Genomic DNA, 27,797 nt, shown 5'->3' on the forward strand with positions numbered 1-27,797 from the left:
CTGTTTAAAGCAGTCCCAGGGCAGGCTGAGACAACTGTCCATCTAAAGTTCCCTAATTGGGACAGAGGACCACTCTGGGGACAAGCCCATGTTTGTACAAGGAAGGTCAAAGTTCTAGGACCCGTGTCACCACAAAGGCTGTGTGAAAGTGGGGCTGGCTGAATTAGGAGGGGCTTCATGTTTGTATAAGGAAGGCCAAAGGTCTGGGAACCATGTCTCCACAAAGACTGCACATAAGTGGAACTGGCCTTCTCACTCAAGAGTGGGCAGGGCAGGCGGTGAGAAAGACTAATGGAGAAAGCAGGGCTTCATCCTTTCTGCTTGCACAGTGAAACAGCCCCTGTCCGAGCCTCTGTCCCCCTTCTCCATCCTCCTGCGCCCCTGAACGTGCCTCTTCTCTGCACCCCTCCTGCTGAGGCCCTGTAGAAGACCTTCACAGCCCTGACACCAGGGAGCCATTTGGCTGAGCCTGGCTGTGTGGATCGGAAACTGTATGGAACAGGCCCGTAGTCTGGACTGTGTCTAACGCAGCTGTCTGTGCTGCTCCCATGAGGGGTGAGAGCATCCAGCCACCTGGCTGAGCTTGCTGGGAACGGACGTCAGGGGCAGTAACTGGAAGGCAGGGGGGCCTAGTTGGGGGAGAGAGACTCTGCAGGCCTGAGGCACCTTCTACCCCATAGGACTGCCCAATATCTCTCCCAGAGGGGCAAGGACCCCTTACACACTGTCCACCTCCTAGACTAGCCATAGCCACAGTTACAGACTACCGGCTGCCCCCAGGTCCTCTCTTCTCGTATAAAGTCCTGCCAGCTTTCTCTGCCTGGCCTTCACACTGCCAAGACTGATAGGGATGGGCAATGGGAGGAATTAACCCCAGTATTGTCATCCGAATAACTGCACAATGAGCTGTGAACGTCTGTTTTTCCAAAATTTGTTATCAGCCTTAGTCTTGGGCCTCCTGAGCAGCCTGTATTGAGGAAGTTTGGGACAACAGTGTGGTTCCTGTGACATGAGTTATGACAAGCCGGTGGCTTCGTGGCTGGAAGGACTGAGGCCCTAGAGGAATTTATCACTCTGAAGAGAGCCTTCAGAGGGCTTCATTAGGCTGGAAACGATAATGGATAGCCTCCCCTTGCCTGCATCCATTCATAACGGCACTCCTCTTATCTTTTCACTACAGGAGCCACTCTCTGAGAAAATGCAGACATCCCAGGATGAACTGTTAACTGCCTCAGAGAAGGCGCCTTCCAGCCTGCTTCTTCCTCCACGTAGGCAAGGGAAGGCCAGGAGACCCGCCGGCAGGGGGCGCAGTCAGCTCGCCGAGAGCAGGGGTGCTAGGCAGGGCAGGCGTGCTGCCTTCGGAGTCTGGGGCCCAGAGTGCTGGAAAAGTAGAGAGGTGCGAGACGGGAGACTCAGGCCCCTGGGATCTTAAGGCTCGCACTGCCTTTCAGGTAACCCTACCCGGTCATGAGTGGATATTAGCCAGGTGCCGCCATCTCCAGCTCCCTCTTTTCCCCACTCTGTTTCTTTGTATTTTAGAAGTGGTTTAAAGAGTAACACTGACTCTTATACACAGCACTTTAAATGTGAAGTGAGTTCTCTTTCCACCCCACTCCCTGGCCCACTCACCAGAGGTGAGCGCTAGGAACTGTTTCTTTCGTGATCTTCAGGATATGTCTATGCAAGAGTAAACATATCAATAGAAAAGCGGACCTGGTTCGTTTTCACTCTACATAAATGAATTCATTGAAAAACACTGTTCTGAGGCGCGGGTTTTTTTTTCCAGTCTTACCATCCATCTTGGGGATATTTGAATGTATTTTCACCTTCTGTGTTATATAGAACAGACAGAGCGAGTGGGAGGGGGTTTCTGGAGGAGGACAACAGCCTTTCCCCTAATTCTGGGTCTCTCCCAGCTTCCCTGCTCTAGCGCCCCCCCCCCCTTCCTGCACTTCATTTCTGTCCTTCTGCCCTTTCGGCTGTCGCCATTCCCCTCTTCCTCCATGGCCGCCAGAGTGACCTGCTGAGGTTTCTCAGTGCTCTGACCTTGTGGCTCCCTTCTTGGAACCTGCCTGAGCTTTTCCTGTGGCACTGCCCAGTAAGGTCACACTGGGGACCCCTCTGAGCTTCACCTCCTTAGAGACAGCTGCTCCCCTCACTCTTCTCAGACTCGGTTCCTAAAATAGCCAGGCGCACTGGCGCCCTGGCCTGCCCTGGCTGGGCCTCCTCCTGTTGCCGGGAAGGCCTCCCCCTCCCCTGCATTGGCACACTAATTTGAACCTATCAAGGTCCATCCCCACCTCCACTGGGATGTCTTCCAAAGACTTTCAGGCCTCGCTAGGGCCACCTTGCCCTGCTGCAGTCCAGCTAGCAGATAGATCGACATTCTGTCCCGCCCCGCGCCGCATCCTTGTTCACCTTGGGCGGAGAGCTGGGGGGCTCTAGTTTGGTTGTACTGTCCGGTTCTTCCCCTTACACTGTCACCTGCTAGCTTCCACTAGGCCTGTAGCAGAGCGGAATGTACTTACAAGGTCTGTCCCGTGCTATTTCCACTTGAAAGGCCCAGTAGCAAGGTCAGAGAGGGGCCCCGGCACAGAATCCAGCCCCTGGTGTCTGCCTGTGCTTTCGTAGAAACAAGACATGACCCTCCTTTTAAAATTCTAGTTTCTTTCTCCAAACCAGAACCGAAGTTCACGTTCAGACTACCAGTTTAGACTCTGTGGAACATTCTAGATCTGTCAGTGGCATTCCCAGCTCTGAGCAGTGGCTTTACCAGAGAGCATACAGAGTGGTTCCGTTTTCCTCTGGGCTATACATAAAGGGTCAAACGGGAGCTCTCTGGGGTCTCTTGCCCAGGCTAGACCCAAGAGGACACACTTGGGTTCTGACAAGTGGCAGAAGTGAAGAAGTCAACAACAGGACTTAGGGTCCAGGGGTGGAGACAGTAGACAGCAGGAACTGGGCCTCTGTCCTTGTCTCTGGTAGGAGAAAGCCCAGGGGTAGAAAAGTCCTTGAGCATCTGGGGAAGGGTTGGAGGGATCTGACCTTGCCTTACTGGCTGTCAGCTCACTAAGGTCTTTGGATTTTATTGCTACTTTCTCCTAGGGCAGAGAGGAAATTGAGGCCTAAGCAGGGAATGCAGGGTTGTGTCAGGACCTCCTTAGGGATCTACTAGTTCATTGGTTCCTACGTCCTGCTCCCAGGCCTCAGCGCCCGGACCCTCAGTGGATTCTCTTTGGGGTTATTCTGAAGCCTCAGAGGCAGGCTTACTAAACAGCTGGGGACTGCACAGAAGAGCACTGCTGACCCCACCGTCAGCTCTGTCCTCCCTGCTGACCCTCCTGCCTTCCCAGCAAGATACAGAGAAAGTCTCTAGCTCTCCCTTTCCCGAGGAAGAGCCACCTCCTAGGAACAAAGTCAGGGCCAGGGAACATATGAATGCCTCCATCCCCGCCTGCAAAACCCTCCCTTGCCTGCTTCTGTCTCGACAAGTGGGGGTTGGGGGCGGTAGGCCTGGGGGGGGGGTGGGGAGAGACAGGCAGATGTGGAACCTGGGAACACAGCCAAGGCTTTGTTCAGGACAGTGTTCTCTATCACAAGCAGAACTAAGGAGCACACAGGAGCAGGGAAGCATCGAGGTAATTTGGGGCTCCAGGGTACCCCCAAGCAGCCCACTGGCCAATCATTGCCGGGATATCCCGAGCAGGTGGCCTGGCTGCCCCACCCTTGAGAGAGGCTCTGTCACCCGGAGGCTCAGTGGGTACATTCCACAGTTGTAATAAGGACAATTTGGGCAGGTGGTGATAGCACACCCCTTTGTCCTTCGGCTTCAGGCTCTCTCTGAGGCCCATCCCCCTCCCATAGCCTTTCAAAGGACTGTCAGTATGTAGTTAGTTCATTAGCCCCTCTTTCATATATACATACTGGAAACCTATGGAATCCATGGGACCTGTTCAATCAAAGACCATGAAACTGGGTGTTGGGGTCCCTGCTTACTAATGGGAACTGAAACAGCTGGGAAATCCTTGGGGTGGGGAGCAGACAGTCACACCGTCAGATCACATGTAGAAGGTGACTACCTCCTTCCGTTTCCTGGCAAACCAATCCCACCTGAGAAGGACCAATGCAGAAACACACACTGTTGCTCTTGGGACCACTTTGTAGCTTAGTCTGGGAATGTCCTCACTGGCCTCCCCAAAGAGAGGGTATAACTGTCCCTAAGGAGCAGACAGCACAGCCAGGCTCATCATGCCCAGAACCCAGGCAGGGTGAGGACAGGGACGTGATGGATCCTGGCTAGACCTGGGCATGGAGGAAGAGGAACTGACAATAGGAAAAGGCTCCATTTCCTTCCCACTCTCCCTAGATGAAGGGAGGGTAGAGCCATTGTTTCAGTTCAGACAGAAAGATGGAGATGATAGGCAGACAGACTAGGCATCTCCACTGTAGTCTGCCATATGCCCTTGGTAAAGGGTTGAGCGAAGAACAAGGGTCTTGTGGAGTTAGGAGTGGGAAACCATGAGCAAGCCAGTAGGAGTGAGAGACAGAGGTAGAGACGGACAACCCCTGCCAGATCCCCAGTGTTTAGTAAAGCCAGGCACGAAGAAGGGACTCTCTGGAGGGCATGGCAGCAGGGTCTGAGATAGAGTTGGGCTACAGAGAGGTGTGGAAGGCAGCTGCCAGGGTCCATGATGTCACTCATCTGTCCCAGCGCTGCAGCTTCAGTGGTCCCAGGAAGCACAGGCCTTCTCCGGACTCAGACTCGATGAAGGAGGTTTTTCTTAGAGTAGCATGTTAGCGAGTTGAGTCTTTTAACTGCTGATTACTGCTCCCCACACAGTCAGGCCAAGTTAAAAATACTGGCATCAAGGAAGTGCAGACACCCCAAACTACCAGAAACCCACGACTCCTCCCAGGGGAATCCCTGCCCACAGCCTATGTGTGTAGCTCAGCTGACAGGCACCCCGCCAACTGTGTGGAGAGAGACAGGACAGATCACCCCCCCCCCGCAGCTCCTCCAACTCCTCTCTGCCTGAGCTGTGATCAGGCCCGAGACCCCCGGATAGTGAAGAGGTCTGGATTGGGGTCAGATGGACACCCCCTCCCCACTTTCAAGTGAGGTAGAGTTAAACACATTCATGTACCCATCCCCGGCACTCAGTCCACAGCACTGGGATCCACTGAGGCGGGAGTTTGAAAGGACAGGCTACAGGGAGAAGTCCCCAGGAGGGGTGGGGGCACGTCCTGCATGGCGGGGACTGAGCGGGAGATACTATGAGAGACTCTGAAATCCTATTAAGACTCCTTACACAACAAGAGAGGTATTTTTCCTGTAGACTGTTCTACCTAGCTGTCCATCCACCCGTTACATATTCAGTCAACAAGCGTTCTCTGGGCCCTGACTATGTGTCCAGGATCCAGATGAGAAGTGGGCATCAGATAGATCTTTCAGACCCTCTTGATATTTCCCAGTGTGCAAAGTGGCTCGCTAGCTTCTGAGGCAGAGCGTGACAAATGCCAGGTTCTGTGTAAATAAAATCAATGTGAAACCACTTTGAAAGTTAAAAGCACAATTAACGCCCAAGTGTGCCTATGACAAGGCCAGTGGCGATGAGCTTCCAGCAGGCTGGGCTCTGCAGCATGGCCCTTCCCTTTGCCAACGGTGCCAGAGGACAGATGGAAGGGGATCACAGTACACCGACTCCTTGCCCCACGTGGCCCACCGCTTTGCCCCCACGGATGCTTCAGACTCAATTAAAGAGCTCATAAAAGTATTGGTTCAAATCCTCATCTCTCTACCAGGCCAGAAACCCACAGAGGAGCGGGCTGTGTTTGCCTCATTCAACTAATCATTTAGGTCCTGGATCATCGTCTGTAGCCTCTTCAGTCCGTAAACACCCTCGGGTTCCTCTTATAGTTAAGTGAAGGCTTAGGCTCCCACACACGCGTGCACACACTCCAATGTTGATATTCGCTGCATCCTGGAGCCCTTGGCTAGCTAATCCATTTGCTTTCTCCTCATGGCCACAGCTGAACCTCTCCATGTCTGCATCCCCCACTCTCCCAGGACCCTACAGTTCCAGAGGTGTCCACCCTGTTGCCCAGTGCCTAGGTCTCCATTTTCTTAATTGACGCTCTTGCAGCATGGGATCTATGGAGACTCCCTTCCCCATTTTCTCTGAGCATCTGCAGCCCCTTTGTTCCCATGGAAAGGATTGAAAGGTACTCATGGGCTTCAGGTAAGGAGCCAGGAGAGTGAGCAGCTAAGGACACAGCCGTTTCAGGACTGGGGATTAGCAGTTGAGATCACTTGTTGCTTTTGCAGAAGACCTGGGTTCAGTTTCCAGCACCCACATGGTGGTTCAGCATCTAAAACCCTTTTCTGACCTCCACGGACACCAGGCTCTCATGTGGTGCATACACACGTGCAGGAATAACACTTACATAAAATAAACAAGTCAGATTTTAAAAGAGGGAATTGTGGGGTCACCTATGAGGCAAGCCCTAGGGTACAGACCCCACGCTCTGGACAGCTGCTTCTGTGTATCTTTCTGGTCCCTTGCATGCTTCTTCCCAGGGTTTTAACCTCTACACAATGCCATGGGTTGGCCTTCTCCCTGCTCCTGCAGCTTCTGGCACCAAGCTCATTCTGTGTCCAGCCTCCATTCCTGCATGTCCTACTTAGCCCCCAAAATCCCAATGTACCCTTCCCTTCCTGGCCATGGACCCTTCACCACTCAGGCCCCTGTGGCGCGTCAGAGCTAAAGAAGATGAAATTAGTTGGGAAGCTGAGACCCAGAGAGCAGAAAGACTTTATAGATCTCCCAGAACTTTCTTCCAGTTCTGACAGTGAGTCCTCTGGCTTGCTTGTCTGTTGGAATATAAATGTCAGCTCATATGGTATTGGGGATGGGCCCTGACTTTATACTCAGTGGGGTTTCTCTTGTTGCAGGACTGTGTGGGTGTGGCCACACCTGGCACTCAGCAGCCTGCTTCTCTAGGAGAAAGTTCCCCTTCCAGAACCTACTGCATCTTGGTGGGGTGGTTAACTGCTTTGCCCATGGATGTGAATCTTACAGAATGAACCAGCGCACAAAATTAGGGCCCAGGTGAAACCTCTCCCCCCTGAGCCCAACTCCAGGGACGGAGCTAACCCAGGATGGGCTTTCCTCCCTCTGATACAATGAGGGTGGGGGATATGAGTCAGAATACACGCTCAGCCACTTAGGTTTTTCGGCCCTCAGTTTCCCCCATAAGAGAAGGCAGCTAGACTCACTGATTTCTGGTCATGTGGGCTTCTTAACTTGTAGAACCTCCACCTCTAACCCTTTGTGTCTTTGTGTCTAGACCTGGTGAGCTCAGTCATTGATTGGGGTGGACATCAGACTCCCGGATAGACTGGAGTTTCCTCCACTGACCTCCAAAGCCACCCTTAGCTTCTCCACTATTCCCAATTTGCAGTCCAGGTACTACGATACCCACCCCTCGACCCCTAGGCCTGCGGGGTAACTTGGCCTGCTGTCACTTGACCTGGCTTTTTTTTTTTTTTTTTTTTTGCGCCTCACCCACATTGCTGCAAATAGTCTCTCTAATAAGCTCTCTCTGATTTCACCATCTTGCATGAACCATCTGTCTTGTGCTGAGCCCCACCTGACTCACGCAGGCCTCCCCAATCTTGTCTTTTAGCTCACAGCGCCCCGTTAACTCATGCTGTCAAGCAAAGAGACTGGGCCCAGATCTCTAGAAGCAGATCCTGGCTTGTAGCATCCATTTTAGATAGTAGATGCTGGTCCCAGATGCGGAGGATCCTGGGCATGGGGTCTTCTGGAAGCTGGCTGGAGGGTCACTGGCCTGACTTCCCCCTGTTCTTGCCACAGCTTTTTCCCACCTTCCCAGCAGCGGAACATCCTGTTGGAGGGTCAGACCCCTATAAAGTGTCCATCATAGGCCAGGGGCTTTGTACCCACCAGGAAACAACCCTCCAGGTCCCCCTCCATCTTCATGACCCCACACCCTTGCTCACTTCCTGTAACAAGTCCTGAAGATACTGTCAACAGGAAAATAAACCGAGAAACCCAGACAATCTGGAGACGGGCTTGCTGGGGTGGCCCACATGCCACACCAGGATGGGGGGGGGGAGATGTCTTGCTGCTGATACTCAGACAGGGAGGCAGAATGAATTGAAATACAGTTGGAAATAATTGGCCCGATAGAGAGACGTGAAGAAAAGCCATTGAAGAGACTTACTGAGGAATCAATGTTGACTGTAAGGCTGGAGGCAGGTCTTTCCCGCCAAGAGGAGCGCGCCTGCTCGGAGGACAACTCATACCTGACCCCATCTCCCCTTCTCCCGAAGAAAGCCAAGGACTTCCCTATTAATTCTCTGATAAGATGCTGCAATTCAACTCCACAAATACTTAATGAGAATCTAATGTGCTCTAAATTCATAGCTTGGAGCCTTGAGAAAACTGACATGATTTCGGGTCTGATTTCCTTTTTCTTTCCCTCTCATCTCAGCTCATTTGTGGAGGTTTACACACACACACACACACACACACACACACACACACAGAGGCATACAGCCTCTGCCGCTTGCCCTGTGGTTCTAAGGTGGTAGAGAATACTGTCCAGACACTGCTATCATGGTCGGGTCAGGCAGGTGGTGAGCAGGATGGGCCATAGAAAAGGGTTGCTGAGCCATGGCAGCGTGGTCTCCAGGTCTTGGGCAGCAGGCACAGATGATGTCTGGCTAGGGGAGCAAAGAAGCCAGCATTGACTTGGGGGAAGTGCAAGGTGGTGGAAGCCCTGAGGGACAGGCCCTTTAGGGAGGTGAGAGATGGCTTGGGGTCAGTTATCTGGGAAACCAGGAGGTCTCATACTTGGGGCAGGCTTTGGATAACAAAGGCAGAAGAAAAGCTGCCTTCCAGGCCAGGGGGAAAGAAGGAAAAAAGAAAGGAAATGAGACTGGAAAAAGCTGGCATAGGCCTAGGAAGTAACACTGAGGGGTGATGGGGCGGCGGTGACCCCACCATGGAGGGGGGTGCGCGCGCACACGCGCCTTTCTTCAGGTGTGGAAGACAACTTGCAGGAATCAGTTGTCTCCATCTGTGTCCTTGAAATCGAACCCAGGTACTCAGACTTGGTGGCAAGTACCTTTAACCACTGAGCCACGGCAGCAGCCCCTCTGAGCTTTTTGATTGATTTTATTTTTTTTTAATTTTTAATTTTTTGCTTTATTTATTTATTTTTTGATTGATTTTAGTTAGTTTGTTTGATTTGGGTTGTTTTTGTTTAGGTAGTCTCATTATGTAGTGCAGACTGGCCTCAAACTCTCTCTGCCTCTGGAGCGTTAGGAGTAAAACTGTGTGCTATAAAAAGCTCCCGTGCCGTGCCGTGCTTGCTTGCTTGCTTGCTTGCTTCCTTCCTTCCTTTCTTCTTTTTGACAGTCTTACTACCTTGAAATTCCTGGAGAATAGAGAACTCTTGACAATCAGCTTTTGCAGTTTTCCTGACAAGGCATCACTTCCAACATTCTTGTCCTAGTCTGTCAGTTCCTTGCTGTGTGACTGGCAGAGAATCACTCACCCTCTCTGGGCCCCATGAGTGTGTTAATGTGACTGTGTTAAGGGAGGGGAGGGGAAGAACTGGAAGGAGGAAGCAACACCTCTATACTTGGGCCACATTCAAGCTCAACAAAAGTTTGCGTTTGGGTTCTAAGGCACCAGGGTATGAGGTAGGGACCACGGGCAGCTCAGGCTGGCAACTCCTTGTCTATCACTGACTGAAGTCTGGCCACAGACAGCTAGGTAGGGCCTCTCAGAGGTGCAGAGCGTCACCATAGGAACGGCTCGCTCGCTAGCACGCAGAGAGCCTTCAGGGGAAGCAGGCCCCTGCTGGAGGAGGCAGTGGGGGGGCTCTGGATTGTGGTCTGACAGAGCTGCTACCCACATTCCCAGTGCAAGGTCTGGCGGCCTTAGTTGTGATGGAACTAGGTGGGAACATTGTAGCGACCTAGGGGGACCCTCTCTTCTGAAAGGCTGCTGGCGGAGGTCAGCCACCCCTGGAGCCTGTAGAGGGCTGCTGTCGGGAGAGGGACCTGCTGCTGGGGCCAGTTGCTAGGACACAGGCTCTTTCTGAGGGGCCCATGGTAACCCTCAGAGAACATGTTGTGCCTCATTCATTTATTCATTAATTCACTTAATCCGCAACCAGCTCACGGGCAGGGCTGCAGGCCACCAGCCGCGAGGTACAAGGAGGAACAAGATGTCTCTGGTCCTGCTGGGGTCAAACACATGTGCACAATCCATTAACACCAGAGCGGGAAGATGTGTTCCGCCAGTGCTGAGGCCACAGGCAGGCTCGCTGCAGGGCCAGGGCCGGGACTCAAGGAGGGGGCGGGGCTGGTAGGCAAAGTGGCTTGGGCTCTTCTCCCCTGCCCCACCCCTTTTCCTAGGGACGGGGGTAAATCCTCCTCCATTCAGGAGATTCTAAAATCTGTCCTGGACCCAGAAAGCACACTAAAAACATTCTTTGAATATAATTGAATGAAAATGGAAATGTTTCCTTGCAAAACTGAAAGAGAAAATCTCAGATTCCTCGAGAGCAGTGTTTTCACAGCCTTAGACTTGACAGAGCTTCCTGCCAACAGGCTGGGGGGCCAAACCACCACACAGCACTCCCTTTTATAGGCAGTGCAGAGTGAAAATTCTGCCTCAGGCACACTGAGATCTGATCGGGGACCAGGACGCCGGTCTTGCCCAGACTCCAGGCTTGAACCCAGGTCTTTTTTTTTTTTTTTTTGTGACTAAAGGCAATCTCTGGTTTTCACTGGAGCCAGTCCTTTGTCCTTCCTCACTCGCGATACCCAATCAAGGTGGGTGGGTGGTGCTTCACCGAATAAGTATGGATGTCTTGGCTTTATTTCCAAAACTCATGGTCAAGTCTGGGCACGATGCCGATGCTGCGGCCGCCGCTGCCACCGCTACTGCCGCTGTCGGCTTTTTTTCACTGTCGTCGTTGTCAAATGACCATGTGAAAAAGGATTCTGACTCTGAAGCCTTGTTTGCAATGGCGGAGGAAGTAGAAGAGTTTAGACAGATTTTAGATCCAAATATTGAAACTTTTACACAGTGGTCCAGCCTCATTGTTTTCCCCACATTAATTCTGCCTGACGAACTAAACCATGCTGTACTTCATTGTTGGTTTGTAACAAAGTCTCAATATGTTGCCTCAAACTTCTGGGCTTGTAAGAACCCCCTGCCTCAGTCGCTGCCCTATTTTTTTTTGTTGGCTTTAGATTTCAATTTTAATTATGTGTAATTATGTAGGTTTGTGCATACAAATACAGGTACTGTCGGAAGTCAAAAGAGAGTGCTGGGTATTGGCTCTCCTTAAACTGGAGATATACATTTGGCTCTAGGCTGCTCAACAGGGCTGCGGGGAACTGAACTTGGGTCCTTTGGAAGAACAGCCAGAGTGCTCTCCTCGTGATTTAACAGCTCCACAGGAGCAGGCAGAAACACCTCACTGGCGCTGGCCCTCACTTACAGACACAGATGCGCTCTCTAGTTCCTGCAGGTTCTCTCCACAGAAGCATCACACTGGAGACCGCCTATGCATCCTACTCAGCCCAGGGTCTGCCCCCCCCCCCCCCGCCAGTGCTCTATCCCTTTCCCGGGTCTGTACCTCTTTGGGGACCTAGCAGCGCTCCTTTCCCTTGCTGGGCACACAGTAGGGTTTTCAGTAATTCTGGATTGGATGAATATTGCACTTAAGGAGGAGAGCCACTCACCATTTTATGGCAAATTGACTTCTGAGACTCTGTGATCGGTGAGGAATTAGCGTAGTCTTTGCCAAAGCTAAACCTCCTCATTCCTCTGAATGTCCTCCCTCCTGGCTGGGGGGGGGGGGGGGGTGAGTTCACCTTCAGAGTGTGAGGGAGGTGTGGTGAGTCACCTAACCCCTTCAGAGACCCCCAGAGCGCCCCACTGCGGCAGCATGACTCAGTGTGCCCTTTAAGAGGGTAATTTAACTGATGTGTATGTGACGAACTTGATACTCACGTGGAATGCCCTGGTGAAGGAAGCAAGGAGTCTATTTTTTAATCCTATCACCGATAGAGGAAAAACTGGTGATGTCTGGAGACCCTGCTCCAACCAATGCTTACGTGACTCTCTCTCAAGCATTCCAAAGCGGGGGAAACGAGTACTTTCTCCCCCACGTTATAGGCAGACGCACGTGGGAACTTTGGGCTGTGCAGAATTTGTGCGCCAGTGACCCACAGATGGCCTTAGTGTGCCCAGGAGTGGATCCAGGGGTCACGATGCACACTTCTGGTCCCCCACATCAGACCAAGGCAAGGCTTGCATCTCTATGGCCACAAGGCGCAGTCCCAGCTCTCAGTATCCAAAGTCACTTTTCTCTGAGTGAACCTGAAGCAGAACTGTCATGTTCTCAAGCCTAAATGTACCCAGTGTGTCTCTCATTCCCCTCAGTCTTCTGCCTCTGGTTCACCCCACTATGGCAGAGAGAGAGGATGGGGGGGAGATTTCTCTTCGGTCCTCTGCTTGAGTGTATAATCCCCAAAGCAATGGTGTCTCACAGCATTGGGTCTCTGTCTCTGGTGAAGAATTTCACAGCAGCCAATGTTGTTGAGCCGCCCCTCCCACCCCACAGAGGAAGCTGGACTCTGGGAATACCCTGAGGTGGTCCCGCTCTCTGCTCACCTGCAGAGAGCAGAGGCTGATAAGGCCAGTAGGCCATGGTTTGCATCTCAGCTTTGCTACTCTGTGATCGTCTGCAAAACTCTCAAGCCTTGGATGCTCAGCTCTGAAACAGCCTTGCAGACTCACAGCTCCAGGCTGTGAGGAACCTTCCATGTAAATAAAGATGAGATCTTGGGGAAAAAGAGGAGGCAATGGGGCTCAGCAGCCGACAAGGCCGGCCACAGCTTCAGGCCTTACATGCATCTGTTTCCCTGTGCTCCCTTTAGTGAACAGCCAGTCTTGGGGGGGGGGGTGGCCGAAGAAAGGGAAGGGTAATGCAGGCAATGTCCTTGGGTGAATGGAGAATTTCAGCTGTAGGGCTAGCACAAAAGCACTCCCTCTGACACCCCACCCCACCCCCCAAGAACCTCACCAGACCTCAGTTTACTTATCTGTAGACTGTTCCTGGACTGATCAACAGAGAATCTGACACCTACTAAACCTACAGCCCAGTCTAGGCAGAAACAAAGCTTCAAGGCTGAGAGATTCTCAATGGGGGTGTGGTGCAAGATGTCAACCTGGGGTTAGGCCCCTCCCCCCACCAGCTGGCCTAACCCGCTTGTGAGACCAAGGCTGGCTTGTCTGAAAGGCCCATCAGCTCCACCCCCATTGAGCTTCCCTGACCAGGGACTCTGTATTTAATCAAGGGCCAAGTAGTCTGCTGAAGGCTGGAGGCAGTGATAGGGGCTGGGGAGGGAGGGGGGAAGAGGGGAGCAGGGTACAGGAAGTGGGCCAGAGACAGCATTTCCTGCATTCTTTCAGAAAACTTTGACCCCCAACCAGGGCATCTCTTTTGTAGGACAGAATCCCCTTGCCTTCCTCTCCTGCCTGTCAGAGCCTGGGAGTCAGAGTCCTTGGCTTGGCTTGGCTAGAGATAAACTGCCTAGTTCTGAGGCAGCCTAGATTTTCCTGTGACCCCCCCACCCCCCCACACAGAGCAGATTCAGTCTCTGCTTGCTGCATAGCCCCCCACCACACCCCACCCCACTATGCCCTGATATGGTGACTGTTGAGCAATGCTTTAGCGGTAGGGGGCTCCTGGCCTCACCACTGAGACCAGGGGTCTGCTTGCAGATGCCTGAGAAGAGGAGGGGCCCAGGAGGGATACTCAGAGAGAAGAGTGGGGCGGGACTCCCAGCCCCTGAGATCTGTTCAGCAAAAGGCAGACTGTGCCGACTTCTCCCCAAGGGACTGGATTGGCATTTTCATGCTTTCAGTGCAGCCTCTGAGCCTGTGACAGTCACCAGCCCCCCTCCCGCTAGCGCCCCCCACCCAGTACTCCCCCCCCCTCCGTGCTCCTGTGCTACTCATCCGTTCTCAGCATCTGCTCATCACACAGACATCTTCAGCCAGCAGCATTAACAAACACTTTATTGAGACCAGAGCAAACCCTCATAAAACTCCTGGGCTTGTGAGTCTTGAAAGGGGAAACTCACCCATCCCAAAGCCACCCTGCGGGGGCTCCAGAAGAGGACGCTGTCTGCTTCCCTCTGAGATCCCTCTAGCTATCTGGGGCTGAAGCCAAGCCCCAGCTGCGGGTGAACGTTTTAGGCATTGAGCTTTCCTGCCCACAAAGCCCCGAGGTTTTCTTCAGTGACAGGTGCGTGATCCCGGCTTCTAGACATGGAAACATGGCTCGGAGAAGGAGGTGATTGGCCAGAGTCCTCAGCAGGCACGGGATGGATCTGGAATTAGAAGGCAGGCGCGTGCCTATCAGCCACAGGAGTGCCCTTTAGTTAAAGCCTGTGACATTTAGGCACCTAGCCTGCCCCTGTGCCTTGCTTCTTTTTCCAAACCTCGGGAGGGCAGGGTATAGAAGGGCTTGGGAGAGGGAAATAGCATCTAGCTGAGGGGCTCACTTCACTGCTTCTGGGGCTCTTTGGGCTCTCTGTGCCCCACTTTTTCTGCTGCCCTGAGCAGGAGTGCAGGAACTACCTCTTATTCCAGTGGCCCCACCCCAAGTTCTTCCAGTCTCTTTAGCTCTGGCTGAGAACTTGGCCCCTCCATCCTGCTGCACTCCACTACATGGGATAATTTTGGAGGCTGAGGTCAGGGGATTTGGAAGGAAAGAAGAGATGAAGGAGGGCCAAGGAAACCTTGGTCATCACAAAGGAGTGGACAGTGGCACCTGCCAGCCATTCTCACTTTAACCAGGGGCTTTGGGTAAAAAACATACAACAAAAAATTCAAACAACAACATCCCCCCCCCCAAACAAAAATATTTGCTATGCTGGTCTCAGTTTAATAACTGAAGGCAGAATGAGCTCAGGAAGTCAGTGGGTCCCCACCAATTCTGGGGAACCTGAACTATGCCTTCTAGCCTGCCTCAGAAGCTCTTTTCTTCAGGTTGTATTCATGGGAGGCTTCTGCAGAGAATCCAAGAAAAAAGCACACACACACCCCCCCACGGCCAAGAAACTGGGAAGTGTTCTTTCAGTCTCCAGGCCAAGCATGTGCCCACCCTAGCCTTCTTCCCAAGGGTTCTCACTGTCTGGCTCTCAGTCTCCCGAGACAGTGGAATTCTTCACCCCCTTGGGCAAAGTCAGGTGTTCCCAACCCCTCAGATTCAAAGAGATAAAGTCCCTTGGCTAACCACAAGCTCCCCCCTCCCGAACTGTGGGGGAAAGGAAGAGATGGCTTGGGAAACCCCAGCTCACAGCACCTGAAAAGTAGATGCACGTTAACATATGGGAACTAAGCATACCTGAATGACCCTCCTAAAAACCCTAACATCTTTCCTCGGAGGGCAAAAGACTTTTAGTTAGTTAGTTAGTTACATTTTTACTTTACTTAAAGTTCTTTCTTATGTGTATAAGCATTTTGTCTGCTTATATGAATGTATAACACGTGTATCTGGTGCCCTGGAAACTGAATTTACAAGGAGTTTGAGCTGTCATATGGGTGTTGGGAACTGAACCTGTGTCTTCTGGTAAGGGCTCTTAACTGCTGAGTCATCTCTCAGACTTCCACATTTAAAAAACTATTTATTCCTTTACATTTTATTTTATTTGTGATTTTAAACATTGATTTGTTTTTAGATTTTCATTGTATTTTTAGTTTTCACATTGATTGATTGATGTGTGTGTGTGTGTGTGTGTGTGTGTGTGTGTGTTGTAGAGACAGAGAGAGACAGGGATGACAGAGAGAAGGGGGAGTGCAAGGCATGAGAGGCATGTACAGGCCTGAGAGCAGTTCAGTCTCTGGCCACGTGGGGTCTGAAGATCAGACTTGGGCTGTCAGGCTTGGCAGTGAGCACCTTTACCAAGTGAACTATCTCAATGACCCTATTTACGTTTTATTTAAGGGAGTGCTTGTGGGGGTCAAAGGACAACTTCAGGAGTCAAGGACTGAACTCAGGTTTGACTGCAAGCACCTTTACCCTCTGAGCTATCTCCCTGACCCATGAAATGATTTCTTCCTCCACTTAGCTCCTCCTTCTTTTGAGCCTCAGAATGGGGAGATAGGGCAGCTTCCCACTTGAGTGAAGGGCTCTAAGCCCTTGTCTGAGGACTGGCGAACCCCCAGGGACTCTAGCATTTGACTGTGAATATATTGGTGAGACTGTCACTGTGGACAAAGGTGGATTCGATTGTGTGTGCTTTGGCGTAATTTGTGTGTTGGGTGACCCCATGAATCTGAGACATTTTGGGTGTCCGTCCCTATTAGGTGTGTAGCCATATATATAGGATAGTCAGTGACTTCATGTTTCAGCATCATAAGGCCCAGGCTGTGGCTGCAGTACCTGAAAAAGGGGAGGGGGAGATGGTGACGCATGATGTCGTCGGTGTTTACCAGTGGTCTCTTGTGTTTACAGGCGGGCTGCGTGGAGGGGCAGCATATGCAGGAGGACGCTCAGTCTTTCGTAGCTGGCGTTTCTCTGCTTGGAGCAGATCGGACAGTTCCTGCTGCCCCGGTCTGTGACCTGTGCCCAAAGGAGGGGTATTAAGGTGCGCCTGTATTGAAAGGTGTGTTTGGGTTGGGGCTCCGTGGGGCAAGTGCTTTTGCACCTTCCCCATATTTCACAATGGCCAGACTCGTCGGGGGGCTTCGGCTTTTCGTGGTCGTTTTCGTTTGTGCATCTGTGATCATGTGCATTTTCCACATCTTCGTGGTGTGCGTTTGGGTCCTTCTGGGCTTTTGACCCGCTCCTTGTGTGCGCGGGTCCCAAGCCCTAAGTCTCTTACTATGTCTGTGAGCGTTTTGTATTCTGAGTGCGTGCTAGGGCTTTCGCCCGCCCGCCCGGCTTGGTTCCTGAGACTTGCGCTAAGCCGGCCTGTGCGAGCGCCTCCGCCTCCGCCGCGTGCTGTCCTGTGTGCGGACCGCGTGCCCATCGTGCGCAGGTACCCGTCTAGCCAAGAGTACGCCCGCGTGCGCAAGCAGCTTCCGGGCGCAGCGGCGCTGGGGGGCGGCCCCGCCAGGGGGTGGGTCACCGGGACTGGCCGGCGCCTGCCCCGTGCGCGCGAGGCGTGGGCGTGGGCGGGGGCCGCGGGGGGGGGACGACAGTACGAAAAGGCGGCGCGCGGGCCGCAGCCGCAGCTCCTCGGCGGCCCGCACTTAGCAGCGTGCGCCCAAGTGCAACCCTGGCTTTCCCTCCGCTGGACACCCGTGCCCCCTTCATCGTCCGCAACCAGAAGCCCAGTGCAGCCCCCGGAGCACCCTCTGCCCCGCCGCCGCTCCCTGGACCGCGACCCAGGCCGCCCCGAGATGACCGCGACCGGAGCCCTCCTGCGCGTCCTCTTGCTCCTGCTGGTTTTCGGCCACAGAACCTATGGTGAGACCCCCTGGCGGCTTGGCTCGCGCCCCCTCTGGGGAAGCCTGCGATGCCCCGCCGACCACCCCATACTCCCTGTCCCGTGCGCCCCAAGTCCCGCCCGTCCCGCCTAACACAGAGTCCCGCACTGCGCCCACCTCATCCTCCCTGCGCCACTCTTGCATGCTGAGACCAGTCCCAGGGTCCTGGGGTTTGCGGGAGGTGGAGGGTCCCAGCCCCTTATTGCCCCTGCAGAAGTGGCGTTCGGAGGGGTGTCGTTGCGCAGATTGAGGAGGTATGGAAAAAGGAGGCTGAGCTGGGAGGTATTTTATTTAAGAAGAAAAAAAACGGCTCTGGGTGCAACTTTGGGGGTGTCTGTCCCTGCATATGTGCTTAAGAACAGGTCTTGGGGTCTTTGGGGGGGATGATTTTACAGTCGTAGGCCCCAATTTCCAACAGGAGTAAAACCAGAGCCCCCTCCTGCGTGGCGTGTTTCTCTAGTTGAGGGGCTGCGACACTTCTGTCTGCAGCAGCCATCTGTCTCTAGCAGCGAGAGAGTTGCCCCCTCCCCGCAGCGACCCCAGGTCCCACTGCGCCAGTGGTTGTATGTCGGGGGCAGGGGGCTGTCTGGTAAGCCTGACAGTCTGTTGAATAGATGCATACAGTAGGTGTCTATTAGTGTTGGAATCTGAGAGGCCCTGCAGAGCTATTGCGCAGTTTTTTTTAATGTGACCAGTGTTGGGTAGGGAAAGGGGGAGGGATAGGCTTTGCCTGCCTGGTGTAACGGGTTAATCTTGGGGAAAAATCTAGTCGCTTTACCTGTGAGGCAGGCAGGTGAACTTGTCTGAGCTTTCCTAGACCTCAAAATCTCCCCTTTAGGTCACTTTGCAAAAGTGAGTGCTTGAGAGAATGCCCAGAGGTCAAAGGCTACCTCTTCATTGTCCCCCATTCCTACTTTTAGTGGTCTGGGGGTTCCTATTTTCTTTGGAGAGAAAGGTGTCTGCTTTGCACTTGGAGAATCAGGGGTCTGCTGTGCTTATCCCATGGCTGCTAGGAACAGGCAGGATTGTGTTCCTGGGTAGGTTGTATCACATCCATCCACAGACAACAAGTGCCTACTGTGTGCCAGGCTGGAAGGATGCAGGGGTATTTGGATCCCCCTCTGCTGAGGGGCAGTGGGCCATTTGAGAGAAAACAGACTTTGTAGTGTCTTCCAGGCCTTGTGGGGGTGAATTGCGTACCTTCTTTTTCTTCCTCAGGGGCTGAATGCGACCCAGCCTGCGACCCCAAAAATGGATTCTGTGAGGATGACAATGTTTGCAGGTAATGGTGTAAGCTGCTTGGGACCCACGGTGGGGTCCTGGGGGTCTTGGAGCCAGGCTAAAAGGAGGGGGTGCTTTTTACAAAACTGCGTCACAGCTTCCTTGCTCCTGCAGAAACTGGGGGGGGGCGGGGAGGGAGAGAAGGAGGGCATGGGAAAGGGGGGCAGGATAGGGGGAGCAGGAGGACATCTTACAGGGTGAGAGCATTGGGGGGGTCACTGCATCAAATGTGATTCTTGTGGGGGGTCTGTAAGACCCTTGTTTCTGCTCTTGAGCGCCTTCTCTTGAGTTTTCCATTCAGGTGCCTGCTGCCGGCTCCAGGGACCCACTGACCTGGCCCTGTACAAAGACCACCAAGGGTTCTCCTTTCAGCACAGAAACAGCCTGAGCCCTCTTGGGACCCCTGCTCCCCTCATGTGCCCCCCTCTCTCCCTTTTGTTCACACAGGTGCCAGCCCGGCTGGGAGGGCCCTCTGTGTGACCAGTGTGTAACCTCCCCTGGCTGCGTCAACGGACTGTGTGAGGAACCATGGCAGTGCATCTGCAAGGATGGCTGGGACGGGAAACTCTGTGACATAGGTGGGCACCGGCCTTGGCCCACCCTGACCCCCCCCCCATCCCTGCCTGGCTGCGGTCTAGAACCTCTAAGGCTCACTGTAGTATGTGATCCATAGTGCACATACATTTCCTGCTGGGCCTCAGAGATGGAGATGGAGACTGTATTCTGTTCACTTCAGCTCTGTGGGTTCCCAGACTTGGGGTTGGAACGGGGGGGGGGAGTTGTTGGGAAACTGCCTGTTGAATAAAGAGTTACAAAAAATAAAACCCAGCATGCCCAGGGTGGCTGGACCACAGACTGGGGCCACTTGAGCAGGTTACTGAAGCTGGGAGGTGAGTGAGGGTCTTCTCTGCGTGCTGTGGGAGGGATGATTCTCAGGGCTCAAACATCAAGAAAGGGGAGCCAACAAACAAATAGGGGAGGGGGGGCTGAGTGTGAATCACCAGGAAGGCCAGGGTTGGGGGGGCAGTCAGGTGTTGCAGGAGGTTGGTGGTGTGGAGAGGCTGAGGAAGGGTTAATGTACAGACTGGTGTGATCTGCTAATTTCACTAATTCATATGATCTTTGTAAAGTGACAGCTGCATTGTTGGACCGTTCTCATTTGCTAACGCTGTCCCCAAAGCCCAGGAAAACTGAGGTCCCGGGGAATAAAGGGTATGCCCCCCCCCCTCTGCAGATGGTACTCCATCAGGAAGACAGACAGCTAGATGCCCCAGGACCTGTCTGCTTAGCATTGCCAATGACAAATAGGGAAATCAAGAATCAGAGACTCAAAAGGGGCCTCTGTACCCCAATTGTCTGCTTCCCTCTCCCCGAGTGGTGGGTGGGGGAAGGTTTTTGCTGCAGCTGACTCATGCTCTGGTCAGGACTCTGCAGCCCCTTGCAGCAGCAGCAGCAACAGCAGCTACCGTTGTTTGAGGGGTGCTAGAAAAACCACTGACCAGGGTTAGGCTTTTAGCCTGGATCCCACCCTTCTAGATATCTGAATCCAGAAGACCTTTCCAGACAGAATTCTCCATCACAGGTCCCTCAGCATGCATAGCCCCCTCTCCATCAAAACCACAAAGCCCAGCTGCCTCGGTAGAAATGGTGGGGGCCGAGGCTTGTCCCAGGGGGAACATAGCCCCTGGGTAATTGCTGTCCCTCTCCCTTTCTGCCTGCCTGGCCGCAGCTGCTATTCAAGTGGAGAGCCCCCTCAGCCCTCTCCTTGCGGCAGCTGACTCACCCGTCTTTGGGGTTGGAGGCTCTGGAGAACTGGTATTTAGCGAGACTGAACAGTCTAGGGTGGTCGCCAGATCCTTATCTTAAATTAAGATTCCAGTGGTGGAAGAGCAGAGGCAGAGAAGCCAAAGCTAGCTTCAGAGGCTCAGTGCACTATCCCAGAAAGAGAAATCCTCCTTAGGCTTCCTTGCACCACACCGGGATCTGCAGAGAGTCCACCAGCATGGTGCACAGGCTTTTCCATGGACACTGGTCTCCCCTTCATTGGGGTGCAAGTCTCTTTGAAAAAGGAGAGAAACTCTCCACGTGTGGTCTTAGCATCAGGAACCCCTTTCTCTGGGGCTGCCTTTACTTGCAGTCTCTGGCTTTTTACAGCTCACATTGTAAAAAAACTCTCAGAGATCAGCTACAGAGAGCTTTTCCTTTTTACATGGAGGGAAACTGAGGCAGAGCGTGAAGGAACTGAACTCTGTGGGGCAGCAGGTTGGAGCAGCCACAAAGGGCCCCTTCCTGCCCCTTCTGGGCAGCTGGGGTCTCCACCCGAGCCCCTTTGTTCAGTTCATCCTTGGCTTGCTGAGCCGAATAATGGAGTGAGCCTGACAGGAGGTGTTAAAAGCACTGGAAATACAGCAGTGCTCATGGAAACCCAGACGGACAGGAGAGCGCTCAATAGTTTTAATTTTGCTGCCTTCAAAAGATGCAGCCTTTTTACCTTTAGACCCCCTTAGTTCAGAACCAGAGAACAGAAGGACCAAGGGGTGGGGAGGTAGCCCTGGGGCTAAATTAGTCTTCTTGTTTCCTGATGGGGATCTTTGATGGGAAAGTGTGAAAAGCCTGTGTTTCCCTCCTGTACTAGTTCTCAAGGTGGCAGAGACCCCTTTCTCTAGCTCTGAGAAAGGAGCCCGACTTTAGGAATCTTGGCTCACTCCCCATTTTGCAGAGGGGCAAAGGCTTCTGTGTTGAAGGTTGTGTTGCCACACGGCAAGGGTGCCAGAAAAAGGGTACAGCTGCTTATCTTGGTTCCCCATGGCCTTGGCGTTCTCACTACTGACCTTATAGTTAAGCTTCCTTACCCTCAGCACTTCAGGACTTTGTGGGGGAAATCACTGCACACCCTTTCTACAAATCCCACTTGGAATTCACTAGCAGAGCCACTTGGGGTTCCTGTCACACTGGCCTCTGAGCACGAAAGCTAAGCACTGGCTTTTCTGCTTCCCAGATACACGGGCTTGCACCTCAACCCCCTGTGCCAACAATGGGACTTGCGTGGACCTTGAGAAGGGCGGGTACGAGTGCTCCTGCGCCCCTGGGTTCTCTGGAAAAGACTGCCAGAACAAAGCTGGGCCCTGCGTGATCAATGGGTAAATAATCGGAAGACCCTTTCAGCCTAACCCCGTAGGACCTGTCCCCTGATGAAAGAAGTGCTTCAGGCAACCCCTGCCCCACCTTCTGCTCTCATGGGGTAGGGGGCCTTGGTGGAGGAATGTGCCATTTCCATATTTTTTCAAATGTCTCTGAAGGCAATTTCATATTCCCCTGATGTCCCCAAGTCCTGATGCCAGTGAATGACAGCAGATTGAGATGGGGACAGAGATGCCAAGCTGTATAATTTTCTAAAGGCGACATAATAAGGGATCAGAGTTCAGGAGGACCAGACTGTGAAGCCAGCTTAGCGTGTTGTAGGAGGCAGTTTAGGGCATTGCAATTGGGTTTTCTGGGATGTCTGCGGAGATTGGAGGATATGGGAGGGGGCACTATTGGATAGCCACAGTGGGGAAGAGGCTCTGGGGCTCCTGTCCAAGAGCCAGGAATCTGCAGAAGCTTCAGACAGTCAGGAACACAGGGGTCTAAAGATCTGTATGCAGGAAGGACGTCAGAGGTGGTGACCATTGAACTCCACTGCAGTTTACTAAAGGGAGAACACAGGACAAGACCTTTCAACTTGTTCTGTTCTAACGGACTTGATCTAGTCTGTCAAAATCGAGTCTGGGGACCCTGAGGAAATTTTCAGAGCCCAGCTCCTTGCAGCCCTGGGGCTGAAGTCGCAATGTGTTGAGGGGAGGGGGCTTTTCTTTCCCTGGAGTTTTGGCATTTATCAGATGACAAAGGGCTAGCTCGTTTAAAAGCACTTACATGAAATGCTTCATGTGCTGCACTTGGGCAAATGGACCACTGTTAAACAGTTCGCCATAGACACCACTCCCGCCAGCATAGATACGACTGGTTGTTCTTTCTTTCACTGACAGTTCCAGAGGTTTCCTTCACAAGAACTGGCTGGGCCCACTCCACTAGGAATAATAATACAGGGTGGGGGTGGAGTGGATGGCACACACTGGAGCCCTGACCAACAGCAGACCTCCTCTTGGACAGCCCAGAGACCGTGTTTCTTGCCCTCCTCACCTGAGGGATCTTACCCTAAACTTGGACTGTTACTAATACTCCCTCTTCTGGCCTCAGTTTCCCCCATCTGTCTAGTGACTGACAATCCATGCTCTGGACTGAGAGATGAGAGAGGGCATGAGAGGTTGGTTCTGTTCGAGGCTGACCAGGTTGACCTCATGGCAGGGTGGGGTGTGCATGCTGTCCACCCTTGGGCAGCTGGTGAGCCTCCAAGCCAGGGATGTCATCCCCAGGCGCCGACCTAGTTGGCACTATACCCTTCATAGTCCGATGTGTTCTGAGCCCTGCCCTTTTGTCAGGTCCAAAGGGAGGTCCAGAGAAAGGGAGCCTCACCTCTGCCCTCTGCCCTCTGCCCCCTGCCCCTACTGCTCTGTCCTAGCCCAGCCCCCCCGAGGGCCCTTTACCTTGTCTATTGTGTTGTAGTTCTCCCTGCCAGCACGGAGGTGCCTGCATCGATGATGAGGGCCGGGCCTCGCATGCTTCCTGCCTGTGCCCCCCTGGCTTCTCTGGCAACTTCTGCGAGATCATTGCCAACAGCTGCACCCCTAACCCATGTGAGAATGATGGCGTGTGCACCGACATTGGGGGCGACTTTCGTTGCCGCTGCCCAGCCGGATTCGTCGACAAGACCTGCAGCCGCCCGGTGAGCATCTGCGCCAGTGGTCCGTGCCTGAACGGGGGCACCTGCCTCCAGCACACCCAGGTGAGCTACGAGTGTCTGTGCAAGCCCCCGTTCATGGGTCCCACGTGCGCGAAGAAGCGCGGGGCTAGCCCCGTGCAGGTCACCCACCTGCCCAGCAGCTACGGGCTCACCTACCGCCTGACCCCCGGGGTGCACGAGCTGCCAGTTCAGCAGCCCGAGCACCGCATTCTGAAGGTGTCCATGAAAGAGCTCAACAAGAGTACCCCTCTCCTCACCGAGGGACAGGCCATCTGCTTCACCATCCTGGGTGTGCTCACCAGCCTGGTGGTGCTGGGCACCGTGGCCATCGTCTTCCTCAACAAGTGCGAGGCCTGGGTGTCCAACCTGCGCTACAACCACATGCTGCGCAAGAAGAAGAACCTGCTGCTGCAGTACAACAGCGGCGAGGAGCTGGCGGTCAACATCATCTTCCCGGAGAAGATCGACATGACCACCTTCAACAAGGAGGCTGGCGACGAGGAGATCTAAGCAGCACCCCCCCAGGCCCCTCTCTAGTATCTGGGTTTCGCAGAGCTCACTATATGCGGTCTGTGCTTCTCCTTGTGGTGCAGTTTGCTTCTGTGTGGAATCTAGTGAACGCTATGCTTACGTATATTGTCTTTGCATCGCTGTGTGCCATGCTGCCATGCTATATAAGAATCCTCTTTCTCCCTCTTAATGCATGATAATGAATAATAATAATATCTCTAAATGAGTTAAAGAAATAAGTATGTTATTCTAAACTCTTAAGTATCAAATATCAAATATAAAATCAAAAAAGACCAAAAAAAAACATGGTAACAGAACCAGGGCTTGGTACTGAGGTCCCTCTCCCAGGGGGCTCTCAGCTACCCGGTCCTCGTGCAACCATACGAATGCTGTGCCTGACCACTCACTGTGAAAAGGGCTAAACTCTTTCGTTCGTTAATTCTCACACACCGCTTCGGCTCTCACTCACATCCAGTCTCACACCGCAACCCTTAGATCTTTCCAGTCAGTTTGTGACTTTGCAGTGTGTAGTGGCTGTGTGTCAGGCAGAGAGAGACCCCAGGTTGGCTGCTGGCAGACAGGTCAGGACCCAGTCCCAGCCCTGCCACTTTCTCGCTGTGTGACCCTTAGCGAGACCCCCATTCCAACCCTGGGCCACCTCCCCACCCCTCTCTTGAGAGAGGGGTGGAAATACCCACACCACCAAGGTCCTCTCTAGCTCCAAAATTCAGAATTAGGAACGAGGGATATATACCAAAACAACTCCTGACTCCGAGAAGAGGATCTGATGGAGACTTGGTCTCATCCTGGGATCCGAAAGGTTTTGGCCTATCCTGGCTGTACACTTGATATTGAGGTCGATCCCAATAGCGTTTCTCAAAGTGGGGAGCCTCCTGGCTCATGTCCAGTTTGGGAAAAAATTGGCCCCTTTAGGTCAAAATGTGCCATTTGGTGTTGCCTCTTGAGCAACCCACTTCCTGCCCTAGCTCAGCCCTGCCCAGCCCCATACCCTCAGGCTCCACCCTCCTCTCACCTCTTCCCCCTTAGAGTAGCCATGAAATGCTTTCTGACTTAAGTGTACCTTGAACCACAAGTGCCCCCTGGCAAAATCTGAGTGAGCAACGCAGCCCTCACCAAGGTTTTTCACAGGCTTTAGTGGAAATTGCTGCTTGTGGGGCGCTTTCTTGTTCTATGGCGAAAGTGGGATAGCACCTGACCACAGCCATGGATGTACCCCTGTGTTGCTGAGAATACTACCCTCAGATCCCAAAAGACCTAGCCAGCTTCTGAATTATGAATTTGCTTTTTTAAAACAGAGCTTCTATCTTTTTTTTTTTTGCAAAATAAAAAACAAAAAATAACAAAAAAAATTAGAAAGAAATGGGATAGAGCCCTGTGTAGCTTCCCAGCTCTTATTTGGGGTCTGGTTGCTACACAGTCCTTGGGTCCTGGTTAGGAATCCTTTGCTTCTTAGATTACTTGGGTAGGAACCTATGCTCTTAGCTTTAAGTGTGAGCCATGTTTACCTTGCTCTGAATACTTGCTTGCAAGTCATTGTCACCATTATTTACTGTCATTCAAATCATAATCACAGCACACACTCACAACTTCATGATCATCACCCATTGGTCGGTCATGTGCGTCACCGTTGTCACACATTATGGACCTTGTCACCCTTCAACCTCTACCCTGGGGTCATTTCACCAAAAGCCCTGACTCAAAGAATCCCTCCCTAGTCATTGGTCATCTTCAGCCCAAGCCCCTCCCAGTCCCACCCTGAAGCCCCTCCCCATTTCGCCCCACCCTCATCCTGATGAGGGTGTGTCCCAAGTCCCCAAATCCCTGCCTCCTGGTCCCCTGACTCCCTCCCTCCTCCAAGATCCCCTCCCCTGCCTCCAACCACTCCCCTCCCTGAGGCCACCTGCCCCAATCAGGTCATCATACCATCTCATTTTAAGAAAAAAATCCTAAAAAATTAAAAAAAAAAACCAAACTAACAATTATTGACCTTTGCCAGGCTGGTGTCTGATATGCCCCCTGGCCTCTTTCAGCGTGAGACCTTGACAGAGTCTGCTAACAATCTGTTCCTCAGTTTCCCCAATGTGAAATTCTACAATTGGACAAAGCAGATTATTTCCCCACTCCACTTTTTCTTTTTGATCTCCATGTTGTGGAGAGCAGCCACATCTCCGAGGATAGGGGGTCCGGCTGTTCTCCCAGCAAGTCCTCATCCATCCAAAGTATTCATCATCCACCATCCATCCAGTCAGGGAGCGTTTCCAAGCACCTGCAGAGCGTAAGGCGGTGTGTTCTTGGAGCTGTGGGATGTGCGGGCTGAGGGGAACATTCTGGGAGGGGAGCAGATGTACAGGTGTCCCCAGGAAGCCAAGCACAGTGCAGGTAAAAAAAACAACACCGTGGGAGAGTCCTGAGCAGACGCCTCCCTCAGCAAGCGACCGTCTCACCTTCCCACGTGACAAAAGATCAAGAGACCAGCACCGATGAGGCCGCCCTGCCAAATTCCACAGCGTCCACTCTCCACGCAACAGGAGCAGTGTTCCTTTGCAGTCTCACCTTGGTCTTCACGTCTGCGGATCTGCGAGAATGTCAGATCTCTGGCTGCCCATACACATCTCATGTGTTTGGTGTAGTGCAGTTCATTCAGCGGGTGGAGTAGCTGAAAGATGGCTGTCTGGGACATCTTTACTAATTCGGTTCCAAATTCACAGTGGCGATAATTCTGTAACCGAAATGTTAACGAAATGTCCATCACGACGCGCTTTCTAGCCTCCCCCATCTTTTTTGCAGGCAAGTCCAGACGCAATGCAAAAACTAAACGACAACTTGTTTGTTCGTTTAATAAAGGAAAAAGGGCTTTTACTTGTGTTTGCTGCTTATTTGGTATTCGCCAGTTACACTAACCCCTCCCAGGGATGGCCTTGCACATAGGCCAGGGGTATTGAGAGCTCTGCTTTGGCCCAGCTCCAGCTCTCTCAGTGTGACCTGGTGCCACAAGGTTAAGGAGAAACCCTTGGACAGCCACACATCACCTACATTGCCTTTACTTGGAGAAGTTAGAAATCCAGGCATTTCCTGACTCTGGCAACCAGGGCTTGGGAGACCTTGTTTGTGTCTAGCTCCATAAGTGTGGCTGCCCATGGGAGCTGTGGATGGATCTGGGACATGAGAGGGACAGGGACAAGGAGAGGGGACCAAGCGATTCACGCTTGAGCAACTAACTTTCCATGCACCATGTTTGAGCGCAGAGCTCTATGGAATCCTCCAGGGATTTTTCCACAGTCATTGGAGGGTGGTCCCTAAGGTGAGAGAGAATATATAGGTTGAGGGGCAACCAGCAAGGGCACCGTGGACCATGGCAGTGTATAGGCTCCTTTTGTACTCCTAATTCAGTCTCTATATGTCCTGGTGGTCTCTGCTTCTTCTCCAATCCCAGGGCACCATTAGCTGTGCATCCAGTCAGTGAGTGTATCCCTCCCAGCGCCCCACTCTGGAGAACTACCTCACATGGGCAGCCTCGGGAGCCTCAGTCTAGTCCCTGCTGATCCTTGGTTTAGTGTCCCATCTCTGGCCTCTCCCAAGACCTGTCCCTT

The 27,797-nt window shown here is 52.8% G+C and overlaps 1 protein-coding gene across 2 annotated transcripts; it reads left to right on the forward strand.

The window, feature by feature from the left end:
• Nucleotides 1-17,246: 17,246 nt before the first annotated feature.
• Dlk1 (delta like non-canonical Notch ligand 1) lies at nt 17,247-27,066 on the forward strand. 2 transcript variants are annotated; one of them, XM_013346777.2, is made up of 6 exons: nt 17,247-17,535; nt 18,774-18,837; nt 19,284-19,414; nt 21,835-21,976; nt 23,439-23,718; nt 23,944-27,066. In XM_013346777.2, the coding sequence occupies exons 1-6, from the start codon at nt 17,469-17,471 to the stop codon at nt 24,184-24,186; spliced, it is 927 nt and encodes a 308-aa protein (XP_013202231.1). In that variant the 5' UTR covers nt 17,247-17,468; the 3' UTR covers nt 24,187-27,066. The 2 variants fall into 2 exon arrangements, with proteins under 2 accessions (XP_013202231.1, XP_026636885.1); XM_026781084.1 differs by having other exon boundaries at nt 23,439-27,066.
• Nucleotides 27,067-27,797: the final 731 nt, after the last annotated feature.

The sequence above is a fragment of the Microtus ochrogaster genome, chromosome 1 (genome assembly GCF_000317375.1).
Source record: "Microtus ochrogaster isolate Prairie Vole_2 chromosome 1, MicOch1.0, whole genome shotgun sequence".
Lineage (NCBI taxonomy): Eukaryota > Metazoa > Chordata > Mammalia > Rodentia > Cricetidae > Microtus > Microtus ochrogaster.

Coding starts and splice junctions, on each gene's coding strand:
- Dlk1 (XM_026781084.1), top strand. CDS start 17,469: ATGACCGCGACCGGAGCCCTCCTGCGCGTCCTCTTGCTCCTGCTGGTT. Junction 19,415..21,834: donor CGGGAAACTCTGTGACATAG/GTGGGCACCGGC, acceptor TCTGCTTCCCAG/ATACACGGGCTTGCACCTCA. Junction 21,977..23,438: donor GGGCCCTGCGTGATCAATGG/GTAAATAATCGG, acceptor ATTGTGTTGTAG/TTCTCCCTGCCAGCACGGAG.